The 27,669-nt window shown below is 36.9% G+C and overlaps 1 protein-coding gene across 6 annotated transcripts in view; it reads right to left on the bottom strand.

Moving 5' to 3' along the window:
- MARCHF1 (membrane associated ring-CH-type finger 1) overlaps positions 1 to 27,669 on the bottom strand; it is a 223,406-nt gene that overhangs the window by 121,576 nt on the left and 74,161 nt on the right. For 2 of the 6 annotated variants that reach the window (XM_068187157.1, XM_068187162.1), the window contains exons 2-4: positions 27,430 to 27,508; positions 4,963 to 5,002; positions 4,794 to 4,877 (exon numbers count right to left, since the gene is read on the bottom strand). In XM_068187157.1, the coding sequence (XP_068043258.1) occupies positions 4,794 to 4,877; positions 4,963 to 4,978 (100 nt within the window). In that variant the 5' untranslated portion in view covers positions 4,979 to 5,002; positions 27,430 to 27,508. Of the gene's footprint in view, positions 1 to 4,793; positions 5,003 to 5,258; positions 5,553 to 27,429; positions 27,509 to 27,669 lie in introns of those variants that run through there. The other 4 variants (XM_068187158.1, XM_068187163.1, XM_068187159.1 and 1 more) reach the window with 3 other exon arrangements.

Here is a 27,669-nt window from a genome sequence, read left to right as displayed (position 1 = left end):
ACAGAACTGTGCAGGGTGCAGAACTAAATTTCATGCCAAAGTAATTTCATGCCAAAATACACAGTGGAATGAGGATTCCTCCTAGCAATTTATTGCATTCTGTGAAGTACTTTGAAGGAAACTAATAGTCATCATGACCTCTGCCAGAATATTAAGACCAGAGAAACACAGTAGGCGTAAGAAGAAAACCATTTACCAGTTATGAGCAAAAAATCAAAACTAAAAATAAAGCAACGATAGCATGGCCAATTTGTTACTTGTTAACTACAGAATATCAAATTTTGTTACATCTTTAGGATATTGACTTAAGTTTTGGGGCAACAGAGTAAGACTCACCTCTATAACAAGCAAGTTATACTAGCATATGAATGTGTCCAAAAACTATATTACAAAGGCTATTTGCTTGGGGTCCTTTTCTTTTAATCAAAGTCTTGGAAAGTAACCAAATAAAGATTGATTGATGTCTGCCACTGTTTTCTTTATTAAGGTTATCTTCTACTCTGAAAATTTTCCCTTCTGGTAGCACATAAATTTTCCAGTACCATGTATTGAAAACTGCTTAGGCTGAAGAGACGCAGTATCTACACATTTAGTCTTGCATCAAGGAGTGTCTTCTCTACCATATCATGACAATTTTTGGCTTTTAAAAACTTTCTCCTACCACTCTAAGTGTACATCATTCAAGTCTGGCTTTCCACAGTAGTCATGGCAGTTTATTGAATGGCCCTTGCAAACTCTTGGTTAGCGTTAGTGTTTTTGCTGACCTTCATTCACCTGCCCTGCCCAATTTTCTCACTGGATGAAGTTTTCTTTCTGTACTTAACTTATTTTAGAATACTAATTCATGCCTGTACAAAAGCCAGTGTAAACTGTAGCTACTTTATGAACTTCACTGTGTATGTTCACAACTAAATAATAAAATTATGAGCCAGAGTAGGCATTTCCTCAACCATGTTCTTCAGGAATCATATACATTTCTTTTACCTTTTTTTATTACAGCAGGGAAAATCAACCAGAAGTTCAAAGTAACTGTTAAAATATTATAGACATATAAAATGGGGGTCATATATTACCATGACACTGGTCCCAAGGCACTGAAGTCTATTAAAAAAAACTGACTAAATTTGGAGTCCTGATGGCATAATTTGATCTTTAGGTTACTGACTTAATTCACTTTGAACAACAGTTCTATTAGTAAACTCTTCTGAAAACAGACACCTGTGGTAAGCACATTTCTCTCTCTCTCAGGATTTTTATAAAGGCGCAGAGAGAGAAGTGAAAGAGAAAGCAATTTCTATTTCTGCTCCTTGTTTTTCTCTTGTGGAATGTAGAGAATTGTTTACCTGGAGCGAATGCCTGGTTGGATCACGATGGATTGTTTGGGCCTGATGGCCAATCCAATCCACCTGTGTCTGGACTCTGGAGAACAGGGTCACGAGTTGGGAGTTAGTTAGATACGATAGTTAGAGTAGCATGTAGTTTTCAGTATCTTCTTTTATATAGTATATTAATGTATCATAGCATAATTATAATAAAGAAATCATTCAGTCTTCTGAAATAAGTCAGGCACCATTCTTCCCATTAAGTTCACCAACATCTACAACAGACACCCAAGGGTTTTTTCTCTGTTACAGAAACCCAGTTCCACGCTTCACTATAAACTTAAAATATTTCTCAAATATTGAAGAAAGCTGAATTAACTATTAAATAACCATTAAAAAAGGCCACATCATGTTGTGAATGCACTTTAGTCTTCATTTCTGCAACAAATTTTTCCAACTGCATTACTAAAAGAGTAAGAAAGACAGCTTGTACACTTAAATGTTTGGGGCAAAGCCAGTGGCATTAATGACTGATGAGCTTTCCTAAAATCAGTGAAACAAACTAGCAGAAGATTATACTTGTGCGTGGAAATGTAGTGTACAGCTGCTGCAACAGGTTATTTAACACCTAAGCATCTTCACTGCTTCATTATGGAAAAAACCTACTTCATCTTTAGGCTAGATTCAAAGAAGCTCTATAGATAAATTTGATGTAAATTCCATTGTTAGCTACAACTTCTGCTAATTATTGAGGCAAATCACTGAAGGATTGCAGGAACGGCCTGCACTAAAGTTTTTACTCCCACAAAGGACACTGCAGAGAAAGATTGCCTATAAACACTCCCTATAGCCATTACTATCACACCTCTATTCCCCATATTGGCCAGAGGTCCACTTGGGACTCCGAAGTGATATTGCACTTAGCATCCTTAATGATGGATCAGTGTTAGGCAATCATCTGTAAGTGTGTACAGACACATTAAAACCTTCAGATAAAGCATGTGTATAAGCATCTAAAAATCACAGAAAAGCATTACAGAATGAGTCGCATCATTACGAACCTCAGTTATGTATGACTAAGGCAGATTCATGAATTCACTGTGAACTTGGAAACAGTTCATTGCATCCAGCTCTGCAATTAGAAGATAAATTCTTCTTCGTAATTTTTAATGTTGTTGTATGTACATAACATAAAATTCTTTAGCAATGACAGGATTTGGCATACAAATCCTAACAGTTGTTATCCCTAGCAACTGGAAGACCTTTTGGACATTTCTTTTTTCCATGTCTTCCTGAACCAGCTTGATGCTCTGGGCTAGAAGCCCACTTAACTACTCAACTTTCACCTCCAAAAGCCGCTAAAGGAGAAGCAGAGGAAGCAGGTACTTGCAGAAACAATATCAGAATACCATGAACCCAGATGACCCACAAACACTGAGGACCAGCCAGGGGAGTTTTCCTTTGTGAGAACCATACCATGCAGGGGTAGACCACCATCTACCTAAGCCTGAGCAATCTCTGTCTAGACAATAAAAAGGCTGGTTCACTACTCCCAAATTACATCCACAAAACAAACCTGAGCATCATCATAATTTACAGAAGTAGATATTATGGGGAAAGCAGTCTTTACTGCTGGGCTACTATCTCCATCAATAGCAATAGGGAGTTTTTAGACTGTATAAATTCCAGCCATAAGCCTTATAGGATAAGCAGAAGTTCAAGCAGAATGATTAGGCTCTGACCAGCAGAGAGAAGTTTGGCAAATACACTTCAATGAGTACCATGTACTTTAAGTTTGGTTTGGAGTTTTGTAGGGTTGGTGTTAGGTACTTTTGATATTAAGTTTAGAAGAGATCTTTAATATCATTTTGCTCTTTTCTGATATACAACTTCCACAACATTCAAGAAGAAACTTTTCTGAGACAATAGATTCTTGCTGAAATGATGCAACCCAGCCCCCACAGGAAAAAAAAAAAAAAAAAAAAAAAACCAAAACAAAACAAAAAAAACCAAACAGAAAAGTGCATGAGTTGATTCTCACAACTCAGAATTGACCTGCTTCCCCTTCCCCTCTAAGTTAAGTCTCACATTTATTTCACTCCTATGTGAATATTGCATGGCCAGAGGACAATTTAAGCCAGGTAACATGATAGATTTTTGCTTTTTACACCTTGAGCCTTAATACAAAGAACGGTTTTCACCTGAACCTTCACCTTTAACCAATTAATGGAAGAATAAAACCAAACCAAAACTTTTGATTTCAGGACAGAAACCCCAAAATATTATGACTCTTATGACTGTGTTACCAGTTAACAACTGGAGACTACTTCCAGGGAAGGATGCTACTTATACCAAAGTATTCAAACAAAAAACAGAATATTATTTTTCAGTGAATTTGTCATAGCCAAATGTTGAGCAAAGTTATTACCTTAGATTTAAAAATTTAAAAAAAACCCCAAACCAATACTTTTCCACAGTCACACAGATCTCTTACGAATATCAACCATCTGTTGAACTTAATGTCTGGAAAGCTAAGTCACACAATCCACCAGAAGAAAGACTTCTTTCAGGGATACAGTTTGTCACAGTCTCAGACAATACTTAAAAGACATCGTGTTTGTTTTCCCAATAGTTCCTTGGTTTCCATACAGCAAGAGAAACAGAAAAACACAGAGACAAGAAGCTTTTACAGAAGCATCTGTAAAAAGCAGATGTCTATGTAACATACATTTACTGCTATATCTATCAACAGACTACTTATGTTTTGGGTTTGGAAGGATTGCCTTTTTTTCTTGGTCTTGCAAAATACATATTCAATCTATACATAGCAAAAGAGATTCCTACAGGTAAAAATACCATTAAAATTGCATAGATTTTCTGTAATTCTTTTTGTACTAACCATTAATGTAATATGAACCTACAGTTTCTTCTTAACTGGGAGACAACAATACAGTATTAAGTGATGAAACAACACTTTGTATGTTCACAAATCAAAGAAAGTCAAGAGAAAAAACAAAAGACTGATGCCTTTTAAATGGAAAACAATTAAGCTTATACCTATAGGACACACACACTAGAAAGACAGGCTTTAGTATAGTATTTTTTTGGTTTTCAACAAAGACAGGAATTTTACTAAAACTACTTTTCTATCCAACCCATTGTAAAGAAACTGCTACTTGACAGCTTACAGGGAACAATGACTGCCAGTACTAGCAGGCTGCACTCATTTAAATGAAAACATTGAAACCCCCGACGCAGTTTGCAACTTCCTTCAGTTATTTATCTGACTTTTGAAGCAGGTTCCCTGTCCCTGTAAGGCTGAGGTGCTGCTCTCACAGCATCCCCAGCAGTGTGTTACAGCTGCACCCCTGCGCGCTCTGCAGCGCTCCAGCAACGCCGCATCCTGCAGCCAAACCACTGCCTACCACCGGCACATCACCCTGTCCGAGCAAACTGAAGCCTTCCTCTTACCTCCACTTCCTTGCTCTTCTCTTTGTTTGTGCCCATTGAACTTCTCCCATTGCTGGCAGTCTCCCGCGCTGGAACTACAGAAATCTGCTGGAGAGGCATTTTTACAGAGCTGCAGGTTGCCAGTACCTGTTTGGATGCCTTATATCTTCACTCCCCCCGAGTAGCCCACCTGTATAATTGTTCATATCCTCTCTTTGCCAAGATCAGGTCTAAATAAAAAGGGGAAAATATTATTTGAGAAACGGTGTAGCCAGGGTCTTCCATCAAAAGAAAAAGAAAAATCAACAAAGCAGAGCAAATTGCAAACACAAGCGAGAGACAGCAAAGAAAGAAGTAAGGCACAACAATCCAGGGAGTTTCACATGCTTAGAGTGATGAGTTGCTGCAAGTCTGTGTCCCTGGAGCACCCTGCCATACCACTATCCCACAAGAGCACTGTGGGAGACAATTCAATTTCTGAGTTACCTAATAACTGTCATGGAAACCAAGGAAACCCAGGTCTCACAGGCCCTTATTAGCAATCGCTTCCCACTAACAGCGCCGGCTCCCACATTTGCAGCAGCTGCCACTTCTGCTTTTGTCTCCCATTCGATTCCACAGGAGCCCACTGAGCACCCCCAGACACTGCCTCGTGCCCGCTAGGTACGGCGGCAGAAGGCTGAAAAGCTTAGTGTCCTATTTTGGAGGCAAAATCTCCTCCTTTAAAAGCACAGGAGAGCTTGCCGTGTCCTTCATGCGTCTACAATAATCTGCTTAGGTCAAAGGATCTGCCTTGAAGTGAGGAGTAGCGGTGAGCAAGCCAGGTGTAAAAAGGAAGACAAGACTGGGAGGGATTGTAAATGTGCCTTTCTGAGATTGATAGTAAAATGTTAACCCTTTGCTGCGCTTGTCTTTTCCCGAGACTTGCCCAGAAGCCAGCTCAGCAGGATGAGCCAGAGGCAGACACACACATGCCTTTACAGTAGTCACACACACCCCGAAAATGCCACTTATGTGAGCTTCTCCCTCCCAACAGCTTCAGTGCTCTCAGTCACCATGGAGCAAAACACTCAGGAAAACTGTTTCAGCATCTCCCCTCCCCTTAAAATGCAAAACAATAAAACAATAAAGAAAGTCACAGGTGTTGTATTACAAAAATGGATATGAAGAAAAGAAACTCCTATCATTGATACTTCTCTAGAAAATTTAGTACTCTCGATAACTATTAGGAATGCCAGCAAAACTGATTTTGATTTAAAATAGTAAAGAAATTATTAAATTACAAGTCAAATTCCTAGCTGTATAAATTATTCTGTATAAATAATGCAGGAATGAAAGAAAAATAAATCCCCCACCAGGCACCAAAAATGTTTTAATATGCTGTCAATTAAAGAAAAAAAAAAAGTATTACCCAAGTCCTGAAATACATCATCTTTATTTCCAGCTGTACAGAGTGACACTTAGAATTCTGACAAGAAATAATAGCATTATAAACAGCCTGGATTCTCTTACAAATCCAGTGGGGAGGATTTAAACTAATGTTCATTCACTACTCCACTACTTTATTTACTATTTCTCAGTCTGAGTTAATAGAGCTTACAAGGGACTAGCCGGAGATAAATTGAGATCTGGTTCAGGTTGCCATCCTGGTTCTAGATCACTGATTTAAACTAAGGTATATTGACCTGCTGTAAGAGAAGAATTTATAAATGCATTAACAAAGAAACATAATCTGTGCTAGGAGTTTAGAGATGCTGCAAAACTTGAGTATATGTGCGCATCTTTATATTTATAACATATATATTCTATATATCTATAGTCATGGAACAGATTTACAAAGAATAAAATTAAGTCTATTGCCATTTACACAGTTCCTTTTACACATTTTTAGTTATGTTTTACATGCTAATTCCACTTTTAATTTCCAATATTCCAAAATCAGTTTGAATGCAAGTTTAAATAACTTCCAATGTACACTGGGAGATTTTTAATATAAATAAATGAAAAAACTACAAGCTCCAGCTCTACCAAGACAGTGGTAAATCAAACATTTATTCCAGAAATATTCAAAGAAATGTTATATACCAGGCTAGTAAAGTTTAACTTTAATATTAAACTTGATTATAATGTAAAGAAAATTCCTTTTTAGTTCAATAGAATGTTTGAAAGCTACAGAAAAACTTTTTTCCTTCCTCTGAGGCACAACCAGGTTAAGAATTGCTAAACCTGACTCTGCTTTGTCATGATAATCACTCACCTCTTTGATAAAAATATTGATAGAAAAGTAGAGGGTTAGTGGTATTAAAATGGAACCTTCCTGTAAATGTGCTTTCATGTCTAGTACAGCTTAAAAAAGTCAACCTGCCTTTTGATACTGTGCCAGTAAGTCTGTGTTAGAAATCATATGAACTTGAGATTTAAATCAGAGATTTCTGGGTTAACCAGTAATCTCTTTAATCCCATCTATGTCTGTTTTAGCCAGAATAAAGACCTTCAAGGGCGTGATGTACTTAGTTCTTTCTAAAATGATGCGTGGCCCCTTTTTCCCCCCACAGTGAACCTGTAACATCAATATGCATATAACAAAACCCCCTAGCTCCAAACAAGGGCTGTATTTTTAACATTAGGTAGGTCCATGCTTGCATTCTGCTTAACTATTTCACTAACTACATTTCTTCACCATGTGGAGACTGCAAATTCATGTACAATTGCCTTCCCTGTACACATGGTGAATATGGCTCTTCTCAGCCTAAGTGCTAAAACAAGTGGCAGAACAACCAAGCCTCATGCTGCTATACCCAGAAATAGAGATCACCACTGCTCCATAAGGAAGGTAAGGAAGGTGTTAGAAAATACAGGACATATCCAAATGCATATTGTAAAAGTCACTGGCAGAGGTGTGGTAGGGATCATTTTTCATTAGAATTAAGTTTAGTTTTCCATCTTTGCTTTTTCAAGTTTACTATGGTAGAATTATAAAACATAAAACTTTTGCACAGATGTTAATACACCTATGATCTCAGAACACCAGAGCACATCTTAAACAACAAAACTACTGATTTCAATTTATAATGTGTTTTTAGCTCCCAGAGTCCCCAAGTTGTAAACAAAGTGATTTTATATACACACACATAACCCTCATTGTTAGAAAATACCCTCATTGTTAGAAAATGTATTTACTTCCACCCATCCTCCATGGTGAACAGGCTGTGGTGTCCTATTTGAAGAACACTAATTTTGGCAAATGTACTACCCAAAGAGTCAGAATTTCAGAGCCATGCCCCACCCGAAGGACAGTGCGACAGCTGCTCAGTGAAGTATGAAGATGCTGTGCAAAGCAGCATGATAGGGTTTCAATCTCAGGAGGAGAACAATAACAAAAGAGAACTACTCACCTGGAACAGGTGGAAATGACATTGGCAGAGAACAGGAGTATGTGTTGGATGTGCATTAGTAATTGATTTACATTAATATAATTCACAGTCCTTAAAGCAAGTAAGTACAGAAAAGAGAACTATCACCCCTCCCTCATCTTGCTTATTGCTCAAAACCCTACTAATCCCAACTCAGATAAGCCAAAGAATCCAACTTTATTTTCAGTCACCCAACACATTCCCCTTGGTACATACTTTATGAAGAGTACCAGTCAGATCTTGGTGACCATGAAGGAAACTAATATAAAAGGAATCATTTCCTGGTGTCTCACCATGTGGGTCTGTTCCCTAGCTGTGGGCTACTCCTTGTTTCTGCTTTCACATGCAACACATGAAATCTTTTCATCTATTCCCTCCACACATTGCTCCGAGGGTATAGCATCCTCTCTCACACTCAGGACACATACATTCCTTGCACAAAACATCCCTAGAGGAACTTCCATAAGAATCTGGGAACAAAAAGGGATCAGAATTATAACCCTACATACACACACTCTATGTTTTTAGTTTAATTTAATAAGGAGCACATCACCTTCTCAGTATACCCATTCACACAAACTATGAAGACAATCTGACCAGCTATGGTTAATGGTTCAACCATGGTGATGGAAGTGCCAATGAGAGAATAAAAGACAGCAATGCATTTCTTTTGTAACACAATTGCAAGGAAACAATGTACTAGTGTACTGGCAGTTCACTGGCAGCTTACATATAATAGCTCTGCTTTTATATAATAGCCCAGCCATTGCTAACACAAAAACTTGTACAAGACTCTTGAATTGAAAAATAAACACATAGTAAGTTTACCTAACACTACAAGAAACAGGCAATTCTAGCTCTTTTTTACTCACACAAAATCATCTTTAGATAAGAGGTACTGTAGCTTTTATATGATCTTACAGCAAAAAGCTATATTGAAGTTAAAAAAAATCATTGTGGACATAAAACGCTTACAAGTTGGTTGTTTGGACTCCACATTATTTGTCAAAAAGACACATTGGCTACAAATACACAATATACAAATATGCATAGACATATAGTCTACAGTCCTGAGATTCAAGAATGACTTTCACTTTCCCAAAAAATTAAACAGAGCAGTTACAAACACTGTGCACGCTATGCTCCCTTTACCAACAGGGATTGCTTCTCTTGTAATGCAACTTAGGTACAGAGACAAAAGTCTGAACACTACAGCAGCTGTGGAAGCAGATGGATACTAGTAGGTAATCAACTGGAATGAGTACAGTCACTTTATCTAGCAGAAGCTTCTAACACTCAAAAGTGCAACTAGCAGTTGTCTAATGCAGACCAAACAGGACTTTTGTAAACCAATCCCTTGGGCTTCCACAGCATCCTGAAGCTGACACTAGAACCAAATAAAGATTTCAGATAAATGAAAAATTTCTTTAGATTCTCTCCCAAACCTTAACCCTACACAAGCACAAAGTTAGTCGTGGAATTAGGGCAAACATGAAAGATATCTTTAGCCAAGCACATATATCCAAAGCAGCAGATTCCAGATGGGAACGGGAAACAGGTTTTTCTCTGGTATCTCAATGTGTACGTCCTAAATACTGTGCTGCACTGTGGGCTGGCTTCAAATGGAGAAGCATCAGGAATGCAAGTTTTCAGCAGAACTCATGTTCAAGTAAGTCCTTAGCAAAAGCAATATTTAAAAGTTATTTTAAAATAACTTGAATACAATTTGCTTTCTTCATAAATAAGAATGAATGACTGTGAGATATCATATTAGAAGTTGCTTTTTAAATGCCAGATAAAGTTGGTATAGACTTGAATGCAGCCATCACGTTACTAGATCCTCAGGGAAGTTTTGGCTGCTTTTTTCCTTGCCTCCTTGAGCTTTGCAATTGACTGAACTGCTGAGAAGTACCACGTAATGTAATATGGTGCATTCAAGCAATAGAGGTGTATTAAAGGTGTTAAGGAAGCAGTAAACTGAAAATTTCAAACTAATGTCTTTGGATATTTTTCTGCGTTGCCATTCACAGGATATTGTATGTTGTTACACATCATTTCATCAACAGCATCACTAAGCACAGGTCATCTTCCCCTCCACTGAGAAACTAACAGAAGTCAGTGCAAACACAGAGGAATCTATTTGCCACTTTTATATTCTGTGCAGATATATTACCTAAGTAGAACATCTTAGAACATCTCTAGATCATTAGAAAATCAAAGGTCATAGAATGGTACAAGTCAAAAAGCAAGTTACAAATCAAAAAGTAATATCTGAGACTGAATTGAAATATAACTGGTACCTCAAATAAAAGTTTACCCAGCCAAAACTTAGATTGATGGAAGTGAGATATGAAACGACAGAATGGTGATAGATCTGATAAAATGTCGCCCCCAGCTATTAAAGCCAATTATTTTTGTTATCTCTCCTAGGAAAGAATAAAACCAACTGATTTTCACTGCCAAACACAAAGACCTTCACGGATGCCTCCAGTGTAGTGTTTTGCATTAAGCTTACTTTATTTAAATTAAACCAAGCATATTATTCCCTCATCACACTACAGTGTCTTCTTGAAAAAGGGAACAAAAGAAGACTTGTAAAGATCTAAAAACTGCTAGTAACTTGAACAGCTCATTTAGAATTTAGATTTTTTTTTCAATGTAACTAAAACTTACAAAAACTATCAGAAAAAGTAAATTACCAACTTCTAGGCAGAATGAGCAGACTGTATTTAACCAATTTACACTAAAAAATAACTGAAATTATGTTGTTAAAGTGTCCACTGAAGAAATTATTTCTACTACAGTGACACTTAGCTACTCACTACACAGACAGGACTTCTACTATGTTTATTCTAATTTGCAATATCCAACTTGTGTGTATGCCCATATGTACTAAGAGGTCCTATTACCTCTGTAGTTCAGATGTGAGGAATATCTACCTTCATAATGAACTCTCAAGCACCCCTCTGCTTACAAATGTTGCTGACCTTCGGCAACGTATAGGTAGTATCATTTCATAGCAATATATATTTTTAGATATATTTATATATTTATAATACACAAAATTATGTTCCCACATTTGTAGTGGTGGAAGTAATCTGCAGACCATGCTGCCTAGCTGCTCATTTCCACCAGCACACAACATTTAAACGGTGCCGTCCATGTGCCTCTTCAGAGTAAAAGGTAAATAAAAACATTGCCACACAAAGTATTATTTCCCACTTCTAAATGACATACAGGAAGAAGGTATTTAAACAGCTCTCTAACATAAAGCAGTTGACAGTCTTTATGACAGAAGCATCAAAATTTAGCAAGCAGTGGAATCCACCTGCTCAGTTTTGGGTTAAATGCTGCAAACCTGAATAGATTAATCTTAAAGAGTTCCAGCATGGCTTGTTAAGAATGGACTCAAGTTCTTGGCCAGCTTTCAAAGCTGTCAGTCAACACAGGAGGATGGGAGCACAATCCTGGAAGACCTGGACAACCTTCTAGAGGAGAGCATGAGAAACAGGATGAAGTTCAATAGTACAAGCAACCCAGTTACAGTAGTGGTAGAATAGGAAAAAGAAATTGGGCAGCAACCAAGAGCACAAACTGATTTAAGGATCAGTCTGGATCAGCATATTCCTTTATGAAAGGATGACTGGAAAATGCTAGTTATCATCAGCAAAAACATAAACATTGTCCCAGGGTGCACCAACTAAGTTATTTCCAATTCTTCTTAGTCCTGAACAAAGTACACCAGTAATTTCCTCAAATGCTAGACTTTCTTTTTTCTCACAGTCTGATCACCAACATCAAAGAGATCCTGAACTTGAACACGGTAGGAAACTGTTTTAAAAAACCTGCATAAAAGAAAATTATTTGCTAACCCACCTGCTTCTGTTACTAGTCACATATAATTATACTGGAAGATCAGGATTGTTTATTCCTAATGCAGATATTCAGGTACACTGTATTATGCTATGAACTGTGTTCTCAATTGTTATTTGATGAGGAAAAAAAGCCAGATGAACAATTTGTGATCAAAAAATAAAAAGTCCATTTGTGTGAATATTTAAAGCCTACAGACTTTCAATTTAGAGATTTGCCACACTTGATAAGCATTGTTTTGTAAATCTCAGCTGCTAGAATGTTTAAGGAACATAAAAAAAGACATAATTTAAACACACTAATGAATATTTGTTCAAACCACTTTTTTAAAGATATTTCTTCTCAACTTCCTACAGGTGCCTATCATCAATTATACTCTATCTTCTCCTGATGCAGGGACCAAAAATAAAAAGGTGAGCTGGATAGGAACAAACGCAGATCCAAACCAATGTGGTTAATCCAACATTCTCCGTTTATTGTTGACAGACAGTAGTTTTTATACACTTCTAGATAGTTTACAATCGTGAGCACACTCTCATTGGCAAGCAAACATTGTTTGTTCCTGTCTCAAGGTGGCTAAAGTTTCACACTGCAGACCTATACTAATTCACACCTAGATAGCTCAGTACTTTCTGTTATACCTTAACATAATTTCTGACTGCGCCACAAACTTATTCTTAACTGCGCCACAAGCTTCCAGGCCTCCGAGACCCACATCTGAGGCCTAGGCTGGGGTAGCTCAACCTTCACTTTAAACATATAAATCACGCACATCCAGATCGTGACCCATTGCTCTCAGAAATTCCTCTACATTCTCCCTTTATTTCACATGGCTATCTGATCTCCTTATAAACACTATTTCTCTCCTAATCTCATCTGTCGTGACCCCTTTCTTCTTTCTCCATGCAAAATTTTATCTTTGTCTAAATACTTGTAATTCAAAACTATAATTTCTCCAATTTTTGAGTATTTTATTCTGTAACCTGCTTTACTGACAATAACTTAATTTAAAAAAATTCTATACTGAACAAATATTTGACCTTATGTGCAATTTGCACCTTACCTGGCTTCAAAACTTCTCTCACTGCTTCAGAGAGAGGAATTCTCAATGCCAGTATGATAAGGATGTCATTAAATTACAACACCATGAAATTAGAAAGTATCTGTAGAAACTAACATTACAGAGGTGGAAAATTAAATTTGCTGGTGGTTTTGACCCACAAATTCCCCCGGCTTCTTAATTTTAAGAAAACTATAAAAAGTGAGATTATGCTTTTCTTTAATGCTATGAAATAGCTTAAATGAATTCTGATACCAAGATTCATTTCTAACTCATAGTTCATCTACAGGATTAATCCACTTTAAAACCACAGATTTCACTTTCTTGAATCATTTTCTTTATAGTATCATGGAATAGGAAGGTTGGAAGGGACCACAGTGGGTCATCTGGTCCAACCTTTCTGCTCAGGCAGGCTCATCAACATGAGTCCAGACAGTTCTTGAGTATCTTCAGTGAGGGAGACTCTACACCTTCTCTGGACAACCTGTTTCAGTCACTCACACAGTAAAGAAGTTCTTCCTCGTGTTCAGATGGAATTTTCTGTGCATCAGTTTCTGCCCATTGCCTCTTGTCCTATGGTTCAGCACCACTGAGCAGAGCCTGGCTCCACTCTCTTGGCAACCTTCCTTTAGATACTGACAGACATTGATGAGGTCCCCTCTCAGCTGTCTCTTTTTGAGGCTGAACAGGACAGCTCCCTCAGCTTTTTCTTATAAGAGAGATGCTTTAGTCCCTTCACCATCTTTGTTGATTAACCTCTAGTGAATCCATGCTGACTACTCCTGACACTCCTTGTGGGTGGAGATGGCCCCCAGGATGAGTTGTCCCATCACATTATCAGAGTCTGAGGTGGGGCTGGCTGGCCAGTAGTTCCTTGGATCCTCCTTCTTGCCCTCTTGGAAGACTGGGGTGACATTTGTTTCCTTCTAGTCCTCAGGCACCTTTCCTCATCACCAAGACCTTTCCAAGACAATCAAGAGCAGTCTAGCAATGCTATCCAGCTCTCTCAGCACTCACAAATGCATACCATCAGGACCCATGGACTTGTGGATGTCAAGTCTTCACCACTACGTGTTCTCTAACCCAATCCTCCTTGACTAAGGGAAAATCCTTCTTAAACATGACTGTATCCTGGTCTCCTGAGTCAGAGATTCTAGAGGGCTAGTCTTGCCAGTGAAGGTCCCTGGAAAGGTGGCATTCTGTAATTCAGCCTTCTCTGTATCCTTTGTTACCAGGGTCCCCCATCCATTTAGTAACAGGCCCACGTTAGCCTTATTTTTCCTTTTATTATTGATGTATTTGAAGAAGTCCTTTTTGCTTTCCTTGACATCCTTGGCCAGATTTCATTTCAGATGGGCCTTGACCGTCCCTGTCTGATTTCTGCTTTGACAACCTCTCTATATTCATTCAAGCAGCCTGACCCTGCTTCCATTGCTTGTGTGTTCCCTGCTTAGGCTCAAGCCTAAGCTCAAGGAGTTGAGTAACAGGAGTTATTCATCCATACAGATCTCTTGCTGCCTATGCTCAATTTTGCTCATTGGAATTCATCATTCTTGAGCCTAGAGGAAGCGATCTTTGAATATCAACCAACTCTGTTGGATTCCTTTCCTGCAGGACCCGTTCCCATGGGGTTCTTCCAAGAATATCCCTTAAGAGGCCAAAATTTTCTCTCCTGAAGCCCATGTTTGTCATCTTACTTTCTACCCTAGTTCCTCCTTGCTCATACTAAACTCCACAATTCCATGGTCAAGGTCCAAATATTTTGCTTTAATATGCAAGTATTTCCTAAGTTTAAGAATAAGCACTATTGTAAGCGGGTGACACTGCTAAATTACTGCCATGCACCTATTGTGTGATTTTGACTTAGAAGTAATTTGGTTGTATTTGCTTACTTTGTTACCCAGTAGCTCTTTCTTCATTTTGCTAATGAATCGAACCTCCTGTGCATTTAAATGCTTTTGTTTCATTCTGTAAGGAAATTATTGATGTTTTTCAATTAAAGTGTAAGCCCAGAAGGAACTGATGCCTGACTGATACCTGGGGTCAGCAGCCTTGTTTGCCCGAATAAAGAGATATTGAGAACGGAACATCAATGCAAATGAGCCACCAGAGGGAGCTCATCCAGCCTGCTGAGTATAATAGAACTATATTGACATTGGCAAAAGTTAATTAAACATTTTTACAGGGGTCACTGACTGAGTGCAAAACAAAGCACATTCCCTGGCTGAAACTCTACATGCTTGAGAAGATGATGAAATCAGAAAAAGTTATTTCTTTAACAAACATGGAATGTATTTCAGATAAAAGATAATTAAGTTTAGAAATCTGTGATACAGCATTCTTCTAAACAAGCACAAGGCTTCTTCATCCATCTTTGTTTTATCCAGATAAGAATTTCAGAGTCTTTTTAAACCACAAGACAAAAAAAAAAAAAAAAAAAAACGGGATTAACTTTGTAATTTAATCTTAAAATTGTGAAAGTATACCAAAAGCAGAGTCACATAACTAGTTCAAAGATATTAATTTCTAAACAAATACAGTTTGGCATTATATGCTTACCTACTTCTGTAATTGGTTATTACACTTAGATGGACATTGCCATACCAACTTAGAGTTTATTATCACAATACACCTTTTTCATTTCAAATTTTAGCAGTTCAGAAAACAAATCCCTCAAGTTCCTGTTCTGACAGATCCAATGGCTACTTTCAAACTTGTGAACATTTTTTGAAAAGCAATACTGAAATAAACCTTATTCAGATTATTGTGTGCTGCTTATTGACCAAGGAATCAAAAGTCTGGCAGGAGGTTATTTTGTCTGTTACTTTTCCATGGAGCTTAGCATCTAACAGTGGTAATTCAGCAGGGTGCATGCAGGAGAAAAAAGAAATAAAATTATTTCCTAGAGGAAAAGCTCCCTCTAACATAAACTCCCAGGCTTATCATTGCAACTCTCCCTATGTATTTCTGAAGATTATGGATCTTAAATATTCCTTCCAAATTAACACACTTCTTCCACAGATTCAATTATATATTTGTGTTACCCCCGTTGACAACTTTCTAAACACTGCAAGATTAATTTGATCATACTTCTGTCTTACCTTTGCCTGCGTGCTTTGCTTTGGAAGATAAGATTAAATGTAATGTGCTATTTCATTTATCTCTTCTTTCAGGCTTCAATAAAAAACTGAATTTTCACCAATACCACATAAAAGTAGTACTTTTTGGAGTTAACTCCCAAGCAATGTGAGGATACTATGAAAAGCACTTGTTCTGTAATCACACTCCTACTAAATCACTGGAAGAAAATCCTGTCTAAGAAGATCCAATACCAGTTACAGCTCTTTTAAGTTCCACTAAGCACTTCAGAGTGCCCACCTCCTCCACACAGCTATTTCACCTTTTGTGAGCGTGATTTTCCATCATTTGCCCATAGCAATCAAAAACAATCAGGAAAAAAAGCTACAATTGCTCTCTAGTACACTTTCTGAAGTCATCTTTTCCAGGAATGTTTTCAGATACAAATAAGTTTTTTCTTGTTTTTCTCACTCAAAAACTGCATTTTTTTAAAGAGTCAGAAGTAATTAAGAGCTTAAATTAACAAAGGGTCAGATCTGTCTATCTCCTGATTAAAAACAGCTAATTCATTTTCAGGATTGAAATAAGATTTACTACCCATCCCCCTTGTGCTATAAATATATGCAGTTTCTTCATATCACTTACTGATTAAAAGTTTACTTTGTACTGTTGAGTATCTTACCAAGTACCCTTACATTATCGATTGTCACTCATGTTTTTATATCACAACTGTTTAAGACTCTCTAGGAGTGACTTCCAAACACTAGCAACAGTTCCCAGACCATTTATACTCTGCAAAGGAAAACCCAATTTTATAAAGCTCAGCTTTATGAAAGTAAGAGTCTTCATATCTCCCATTCTCTGAGCAGCAGAGATATCCCAGATCTGAAATTTAGGATTACACTGTAACACCTCCAAGATGTGAAACCACTCCCACCTATCTTGCTTCTGGGATTTAAAAGCAACCATTAAACACACGAGTGAAATCACAGCCAGAAAATCTGCTATGATCATATTAAAAAGCTATCCTTTTCACGCTAGTGATGAATTTAATCTACATTGAATATCTTTGAAAATTTTTCTTGATTTGTCCTTTGTTTTCTTCAAAGATATTTTAGTGAAATGTGAGTCTTACCAGAAAAAAGACACACTAGATATCAAAACATGCTTCATGACATACTTCAATGAACTGGATCAGATTAAAATAAGAGAAATCTAGAAACAGAAAATATTTTTGAAGCAGAAACTGAGTATTTTCTGAAGTTAGCAAAATCTCCATTTCAGCCAAAAATTTTTGGGGGGAGATTTTAAAAATTCCTTTAGGAAAGCTTGCAAAGATAACATTTCCATGTTTCCCAGAAGGATGAGTCTCAAAGCACCTTGAAAAAAGTCTGCACCTTAAGATATTCACTAAAACTATTGAGGCACTTTTTTCTAACATCATCTATTGTCAAACACTTTGTAGATACTAGTATTTTAAGAAGTGTTTACCTCATAATAATATTCTATCTCATAAACAGATTGTAGAATTTCCTCTTACTTGGTTCTTGCTCCCTCCCTCCAATATTCTTCAGCTGCCTGACAAGGTATTTTATCACCTAAATCTCATCCCACTGGACTTTTCCAGCTTAAGTAGTAAACTCAAACCAACTTAATCGAAAACCCAGAGCTTTCTTATCTCACTGAAATTCTCATTTCAGATAGAAAACACAGTTAAAAATGACCCCTTGCTAGATGATTTTCCCTCACTGGCCGTAAGGAAAGCTGAAGTGACACAAAACAGAATAAGACCTATAATAACAATACTGTAACCTGCATTTACCAGAAAGACTAAAAAGCTGCTGTCTGTAAGACACAAAACAATGAATGAAGCAGTTTTATTCTCTCCTATTACTCAGCGAAGAACTAAATACTTCCCACAGCCCTGAGCTGCTGCAGTCCCACTAGCTTAAAAAAGCTACAAGATTGTGTCAACTAAGCCACAGCTATTAGTGGCACTGGGCCAAGAGTTTCATTGCGTTTGTGACGCAAAGGCAAAATTTTCCCTTACTGCTGCACACTGAGCAGCCCACACTGGATCCAATTAATAGCAGGTACAAATCCATTTTTAGATCCAAGTGCTCTACAGTTGCAATTTTTGGAACTGTTTGCTTTAGAAAAGCAATGAAATTTCCCACTGTTGCCTAAGCACAAGTCCCTGGTAGCACATGAGTAACAAAAAGCTGAGAGCTGCCCTTCTCTGAATTGCACAGCTCAATTTACTTAAGGCAGAGGATGACTACGAGCACGATGCACGTAGGAGCATCTGCCTTCTATGCTGTCTGCTCAGCTATGGGTGCAATTTCTTCATTTAACCAATACACCTTTTTTGTTTAAGTGACTTTCCTTGTAAGCTTCTTGACAATCAACTTTCTCTCAACCAGAAAATAGGGGATAAAGGACAGAACAACTATGCATAAAGAAAAAAGCTACTACTGTAAAACTATTTTCAACCCACATGTTCTTTGTACATTTAGACGTTAGGCACTCCTACAGGAGAAAAATATTTCTTTATATTTGTGCCATGTCTAGAAAATTAGAAACCCAGTCTAAATAAAATTAGAACTTTCAGGCTATATTAACATAAAATTACATTTGTTAAAAACAACAGAAAGGATATAAATTCTCCGATTTCAAAGAATCATTGCAGGCCTTCCCACCTCACACTCCTGGCAATAATAACAGTGCTCAACTTATGTCTGTAAATACCATCTTGTCAAATTATAATACCATCTTCTCAAATTATTCAGGGATCATAATTCTGAAAATATCTAAGCATGGGTATTGGGGTACTTTTCTTGCAACAAACAAAGGAGACTATTGCTATGACTTATTCTAACATCAAGTAAGCATATATATATATGCTTATATAGGTGCAACCTAACATTGCTGCAAGGTCATAAACATTCACTGGGTCACTCCCACCTCATCACGTTCACTTAACAGTATGAAATCTACAAAACTTCCAGTGCAGAAAAATTGATGAAAAAGATCATGCAGCTGGAGGAGATGAATGATGAAGAACAAAAGTGAATAAAGTAATGGAAGATGCACAGAACAAGTAGGTCAGAGACAGTAAGCAAGAGCCTGTTAAATGAAATTGTAAGGAATAAATTTCATAAATTGTAAAAGGCTGGCATTCTCATAGCATAAAATCAACCTAAATAATTCAGTTATAGGTTGTAGTTAAAGTCATAATTACATTAAGAATCAGAAGATGTTCAGACACTTTGTTGATAGAATTGTTTCTAGTATATATTAGCAAAATCCAAATTTAGGTCTCAGATGAGACTTATGAGAGCTAATGAGAGAATTTTCTTGCTGTTATTGGTTAAGAATGGATCTCTTCAGATGAGTTCACATGTTCCTGCTTCAGAGTGTTCAACATGCCATCGTTCCACTTAATAACAATACTAGTAGTAGTAGCATAACTTTACTTAAATGCATTTCTCAAATATAACAAAATTCTTATTAATGATGACATCTTTGAAAATTTATTTATGTGGACAATTAAAAACATTGCAATTCAGAGAAATCTTCCAGGAAAAAAAAAATAATAGCTTCTTTTTATATATTTTTGTCTCATAATACTGCTTATGCATAGGTCTTCTCTATTTTGTTATTTAACTCCATTAAAATACAGTTTGATTTACTTAGGGAAAAAAAAAAAAAAAAAGCAACATCCGTTAAAATAAAAGACACTCAATCTCTTCCAAAACAAAAAAATCTCAGTCTATGGTCAGAAAAGAATTGCTGTGATTTTGCTTTCCCAAGAACTGAACATCAGCTTTCAATCTCTCTTTGTGAGGAATGCAGTTACATTTTGTCAGCTCTCAGGAAATGTCTTCATTAGATCACCTGACACAAAGGCAGCTCCAGTCTGACGCACCAGCACTGCCAAGTCAGTACAGGTGAGGGCTGAGCCCTCCCCAGCCCCTCCTCAGTGCCACAGCTGGGCTCCTGCTCCACCACAGAACAAGGCTTGGCTGCTCTCCCCTCTCGGGGCTGTTCACCTGTGAGTAGATGGAAGCCAGCCTGTTACTGAGCTGCTGGAACCAGGACACACTCCTGATGGGAAACTGAGGTTATCAGGGTCACTCCAGGATCTTCCTGCTCGCTCTTGATTGAGCCAAAGGGAGTCATTGCAGAGAATTAATCTTCTTTAACATGCACACTACTCCCACCTCTTCAACAGATCATTTCAATATGAAAGCCAAGTTTACTTCAAAATGGAAGTTGCTGCTATCCTGTTTCTTTGATGGATTTACACTGGGGATATATGTATATTTTGACAGATATACATTTGTGTATATACACAATTTAACCCTTAGCCACATAAAGTGTGTATGGTCTACCCTCCAAAACAACAACTGTCCTCTGCAAAGTCAGGTGTCTGGACAAATTTCATGCTCTGAAATCAACAGAGAAAATCAGTGCTGTCAGTGCTAACAGGCTCAGGAATTAACTTTCCGGACACTTCACACAAACAAGTTTATCAAAGGAAGTTCTTACTTTTGCAGGAATTCTTAAATTATTTCTGCAAAACCTTCCAGGAACAGTATCTTCCAAATGAATACAACATTAATACCCATCATTCCTCTCTGACCTGTGCAGTGCCAGATGCCTCAGCAAGAAGCTCCCACGCATACAAGGAATCACACACCTCTAGTCCAGCCAAGTCTCCAACCTCAAAACAAGTTGACCAAGGCATGTTGCAGGGTGTACCTGCTAAGAAACTCTAGCTGTAACTACAGTTACAACTATGTGTTCCAGCTATTTAAACACAAAAAATACCACCTATCAGGACTATTTTTCCAGTCTTGCCACTAAATACAAGAAAGTCCCACAAGCTACTGATACCACCCAGCTCCTAGCCAACGGAAAGCTGCAGATAGCACAAGCAGACAAGTTTTTCTTCTTTACTTACTTTTAGAATATAGACTTCTTTCACTGATTAATCACAAAAGCAGAAACACATCAGTATTCCTACTGCCTTCCTGTCTGTTTGACAGTAATTTCTAACGTCACTCTTCCGGTTGTTTTCTGTAAAATAAACCTTCTGCTAATAGTCACAGCCATAAACCAAGAGCTGTACAAAGAGATTATCTTGAAGAGAGGGCTACAAAAGTCATACAAAATCTAAAACCACAAATGAGCTATCAGAGATTATTGCACAGTTGAAAGTCAATGCTCCCACAATGCACATATGATTTAAAAAGGAAATAAAAACAAGCCCAATCTTGCAGCTACACAGACATGACATTAATGCTAAACTAGTTAATTGAGGAGCAAAAGTACCTCTTGACATTCTAACTGTTTTCTAGCTAGCAATTTCTTATGATTCATGCAGCGTAGGTTTACCTGAAATAGACTACAACAAGAAAAATCAAAGTAATTACAAAAGTATGAATTTGCCTCTCCCATTCAAGTTTAGAGGCAAGAACTTACATATTTTTTCCCAGGAAACAGTGAATCCTTAAACCATTCCCACATGAATCAGCCCATATAAACAGTGCTGTCTTTGGTTCATTAATCAATAACTATCCTCTTTAGCTCTGTGGAAGGCACAAGAAAGCCACAATCATGACAGTCCTTCTGACTCTATCAGTAGTCTACAACAAGAGTAATCCTGCAGAATGACATTTCCTGAGACAATCACCTAAAACCTGCCTTCAGAGGAGGGAGACACAACACTCAGTGACACATCAACTTCTAGGCAACATGAAGGAAAAAAATGGAAGTTGCTTCTCTACCAGTGTGAGGTTTCTCAGGAGTGTTCTGCTTTCAGTGGGTCCAAAGAAGCTCCCCAGAGAGAAGTAGGCTTGTGTGGACACTCTGGAGGTCCTGATGTCCCCCTTGCACCTCTATAACAACATAATGCTTCCACACTAAATTATCGGTACTGGAGTTTAACCTTTTGTCTGCTGGGAAGCTGAAACAAAGCTTTCTGCTTGAAGACAGACAATATGAGATGTAGACATACAACATAATACCATATCTCACCCAAAACTGGTGTATTTCTTAAATGGTTTGGATTAGACCATAAAGAATTTTCTTTGCAGTTTTTCTAGTATCATTATGAATCTTGCTCTAAAGTGCATTACTCTTATTTGCAGGACAAACAATTATTTACAAACAGGCTCAAAAAAAAATTTCACTGGCTCTTAATCCCAGGTAACCTTCCCTGTCAAAGGACTAACTGTTACGCAATGAGTGTAACAAGCAGGTGAAGTAAAAATGACAGGCTACACACCAATGCTCATTCCTTCCCTCCCAAGCTGCTTCTGTAGCATGGTCAAGACAGTCAAGAGGAACAGATGCAAAATCAGTCTTGAGAGAGGCTGTGAAGCCAAATCTTGTTGCACTATTTGGAAGCATATACTGCACCCACACTGTGCCAAATAAGGGAATCAAAACATTTATAATTTTACCCATACATTCTCTAAACCTACACACAATTAACCAGATATATATTAATGATAACAATACACAGAATTAATACATATTTTCACAACACTGAAAATAAACTAAGAAGTTTCTTCTACTGAATTTGAAAAACTTTAGACCAATCTAAAATAACAACTATTGTTCAGAGATATTCACTGCTTGTATCGTTCCCTTTATTCTCTCCCACTAGACCTCAATTTTTTTATTCATTGAAACAGAGTATCTTACCTTCCATTCCTCTTTGCAGTATTTTTTCTTTTGTTTGTGTCTTTTTTTCCATCAGCTCTTTTTCAACTTTAGCACTGCTTAGATCATGAGAAGCTATCAAACTCTTAATTATTAAGGCATCTTACAGAATTCTCCAGCTTTCCTTATGTTCAGCAGCTAATGAAGCCAGGCCTGGTGGACTATGAATGCTGTATGTGCACCTGTTGACTAGCACCATCTTGACACCTACACATGCATTGTGACCTGAGATTTAGGAAGTTTATGCCTAGAGAAAATATTAACTGCATACTGACTGTAAAGAAAAAAATATTTTGGTTTAGTTTCATCTATAGTCTTTGCTGTGTCAACATATTTAACTTAAAGGACACTTTTCCCTGACCACTAGTTTTAGTGAATACTAGGCAACACATATTTTTTAAAACAAAGAAATTTCATAGAGCCTGTCCCCTCATTTCACCTTCAGCAAATCATAGCTAATAGGTCTGATTTTAACAAAGCATGAAATTACACCTCAGCACAGTAAATTAACAAGCAACAACAGGGACAGCTGTTGTATTTCTTGTTGTCATCAGTTCAGATATATCTATTTATATTGCTCAGTATACCCCTTATTAAAAAAATCTACATAATATGTAATGAAGCAAAACATGAAAGACCTTTGCAATAATTCTATTCTCCTTACTCTGCAATTCAGGTTTGTATAAATTTATGATCAGGAAGGTGCTTACAGTATGCAGAAATGCTACAATTGAAACTCGTATTTCTGTGAATATATTGACAGAAGCTGACATGAAAACATATGCCAGGTAACACCTGATACTGAAGTTCAAGTCTAAGTTCAGTTCAGAAAGACAAGAGCAGGCATGGGGAAAGCAGTGGAAGATTCACTCCCAGGTGATCAGTGAAATCTAAATTAGAGCTGTGCATGGCACTCCTTGAAAATTAATGTGCTCTTAGAGTATAGGAATTGTCTACAGCAAAAAAGTCTGTCTTAGTGTTCACCAGTTCCCATAGATAGTGCTTTAATTCTTGCTACGGATTTTGGTAGTGTGTTTTTGGGTTTTTTTTAGTCTTTCCTTTTGATGCACTTGCACTGGACTCTCACCAAGATCTCCAAATAATTGACCCAGCCCTGTAGCTGTGAATCAAGAGAAGATACTCCAAATATTTTTTTCCAGAGGGAATGAGTAGAATAGGAGAAAAAGCTAAGTTCTCGAAAATCCAGAAAGGGAATTACTCAAAGAAAATGAGGAACACTTGTTGCTGTGCATCAGCAAACATACCTTTCCTAAATGGGAATAATTTACTGTGTAAAGAGAACATTTCTACTCTTAAATTTCTGTCAAGGTAAATGGCTATCCTATTAAGAACTTCTGGTTTATATCTAGAAGTTCTTGTTCTTCAATAATCATATAGCAGTAGACTTTGTGCTGCTCCTTATTTTACACAGAACATATTATGGTGGGTATAATTTTGATCTTTTATAAGCACAGGACTAAAATATTATGTTGATAGTATCTAGTTGAACACAGAACAATCCAGTTGTGGGGGGGGGGGGGAAGGTAGACAAAGGTCCTTATTTTCTTACTTGTGGCCTTTCAGTACTTAAAGGGAGCTTATAAAAGAGAGGGAAAGTAACTTTTTACAAGTGGAAAATGGTAAGACAAGTGGGAAGAGTTTTAAACTAAAAGAGGGGAGATTTAGCTTGGATATTAGGACGAAATCTTTTATTCGGAGCTAGGAAGGCACTGGAACAGGTTGCACAGTGAAGCTGTAAATGCCCCATCCCTGAAGGTGTTCAAGCCCAGGCTGGATGGGGCTCTGAGAAACCTGGTCCAGTGGAAGCTGTCATGAGATGATCTTTATGGTCTCTTCCAACCCTAACTATTTTATAATGTTACAATCTGTTAGCCAGCTAATATTAATAGAAATAATAAATGGAAACTCCTTTGGGAAGAAAAATATAACAATTACAAAACTGATCATAATTAATTGCCACCACAATCTACAGATCTCAATGAGTTATGCTGTTGCTTGTCTATGTATCATGACAGCTAGTTTTACAATACTGATTAATTCAGAATACTCACAGGTTCATTAAATGTATAACAGAAAAGCTTCGAATCAATATAAAAATTAGCAGTACGGAATTATTTCTAGCAAAAATACAAATAAGCTGGAACTATGTAATGGTTAGAAATGCTAGAGTTCTCTGTCTTGCAGCAACCTGTACTTATAAAATGATTATAATAACAACAACATCCTTTTCTTCCCAATGTTGTTCTTTTCTGTTTATACCAATACAACGGTTGAGTATGTGAAGTATAAAGTCAATTGCAGTCTAGAGTAAGAAATATTATTGGATATTGCCAGCTCTTTAACCAGACTTCCGAATTGTCCATAACTATATAGCAATAGACAATGTTTCAAATATTTTAGATAAGGAAATTTTTTTTTCTTCTATTTTGTCCTCAAATGCAGTCACACTATTAAAATCAGCATGTTTGTAGGATTCCAAACAATGCATTTGTTATCTGGAAGGCTGTAAATGTACTTTACTGCTCAGTGTGTAATACAACACAGCGTTTGCATCCTGTCAAGGACTTTTCTCCATGTTCTCACCTATGATTTTTCCAAGTCACTTCTGTACTTTTGTCCCAACTGTTGTCTTATCTTCACTGAATATAAATATCTCTAATGGATACACACCCACCCACATGCATACATATACATGTGGACACAAAATACCAGGATTTCTCAGGGAGACATGAAGAATATAACAAGAGCAATTAATTGAAAGAGAAGACAAAATTGAAATAAATTAGCCTATTCTACCTCAATCTTTTCTCTTATCATTTGTGTTCTTTTAAGGCTACTGTTATGATTCTGGAAATCCACCTGACTATTACTAAGTAATTAAACCTATCAAATAATACTGAAAATCTGACTAATTCAGTTATTAAGACAGCATTATCAGAGGAGCACTTTTTCTTCTCTCTTCCTTGACTAATTGTAAAAGTCTCCTTGAATTACCCTGAAATAGCCCACCTGTCAAAGATGACAAAACCAAAAGAAATACTCCAATGTTGGAGTAATTTTAATGCACTTAGGATAACACAGGACAATTGCTGAAGTTGCACCAGTACTGTGTGAATATTTATATAATAAAGACAATAACATTCAGTTTCAACTTCACAAATCAAAGTGCAGAATTAAGATTTTAATTTCTAACAGATTTGTTTGCATTGGCACTTACTTTATAGTTGTCTCGAGTTACATCAGAGTAGTAAAGAAATACTCAGACAAAGAAGTACACTTTGAAGAAAATCAAATAAATATCAGGAGATTTTCTTATTTTCATAAGGAGTTTGGAATGTGGAGGGCCAGTGTCTGCAATTTTTTATTTGGTTGAAAATTTTATGTCAAACAAAATTACCTATGCTACCCATGTATAGGCATCACTGCTACTTTAAAATAGAGTGCTAGATAATGAAAAAAATCTGAAATTATTATTTTTAAAGAATTAAACACCTACTATCAGTTTTGATACATTTTCCAGTAGTGCTTTCCCCTTCATAATTTTCAAGAACTTGCTATCTAGGTGATGCGTAGTTCAACTATGATAATTGCAACCAAAATGGAAAAATTAACATACTGCTGAAATTGTAGCTTGCAAACTCCCAATCTCCTTCAGAGTATACTTTTTTGGCATATTTACATATTTTCAAATTATACCTTTTGACAGGGACTAAGAACTTAGGTATTCTGTTCTAAGCTCTACCACCACCCACAGGAATTTGCCAAAATCAAGCCTAATGTTTTTGGTTTCTTGTGTAAAATGGATCTTTTAGTATTTTTCTTGCAATTTTGCTAGGAGAGCAAGTTCATATCTCCCAATTTAAGTATTTTGATGTCAACAATTAGACTTAAGATGAAACCCACAGTTTAAATCCATAGGTGGAGTTTATTGTGAGATATATACAAAATTAAATGAGTTCATTTTAGCTTGAAGAAAATTCTTTGCCAAAAGTGACACAATTGTAAAGGGCACTATCATATAATTTAATAACTCTGAATCCCAAAGGCGTCTCAGTCACAGCAGGCACCCGCACATGAAATCTTTGCAAAGAACTTTTAGTGGTGGTTTCATACTCTCACACAAGTTTGAACAATTTCTACCCACCACTTTTAAAATGATTTCTAAAAAACAAGTAATTGCAGTTTAGCATGCATCACAGTGGATGTATAATCTGTAATGAAACAGCACGAAAATCTTGCTCATTGGATTCTAAACCTTAACAGATTTTAGGGAAAATGTGAGATTTAGTTATTTACTTAGAGGAAAAATGTTTGTTTGGGCTTTACTAAAATACAGAAAGTGAATAACAGCACGTTACCACATAACGCATTTGGAAAGGTTTTCTTCACAATTAAGCTGCAAGTCAAAATGCCAAAATAAAGTCTTTTTTCCCACCACAGTATGATATAAATTAATATTTAACAACAGAAAAGAACTTACAGGTAAAGCAATCTTTTAGAAAATTTCTGCTATGACAGAGCTTCACATGACCTTTCACATTACTTTCTGGGTTCATTTCCTAGAAAAAATAGAAACAAGACACATGTGAGAACAGTTGCAATGTTAAAATAGCATCTATTTCATTGCCTTAAAACAGGTTATGAAGCAAGATTTGGGAAAACTTTTTAGGGTGGTGTCTTCCAAAAGGCATAACCTAAAGTAAAAATTTTGGACTTGTAA

The sequence above is a fragment of the Anomalospiza imberbis genome, chromosome 4, assembly GCF_031753505.1.
Source record: "Anomalospiza imberbis isolate Cuckoo-Finch-1a 21T00152 chromosome 4, ASM3175350v1, whole genome shotgun sequence".
Classification (NCBI taxonomy): Eukaryota; Metazoa; Chordata; class Aves; order Passeriformes; family Viduidae; genus Anomalospiza; species Anomalospiza imberbis.
This window is presented reverse-complemented; position numbering and strand designations above follow the sequence as displayed.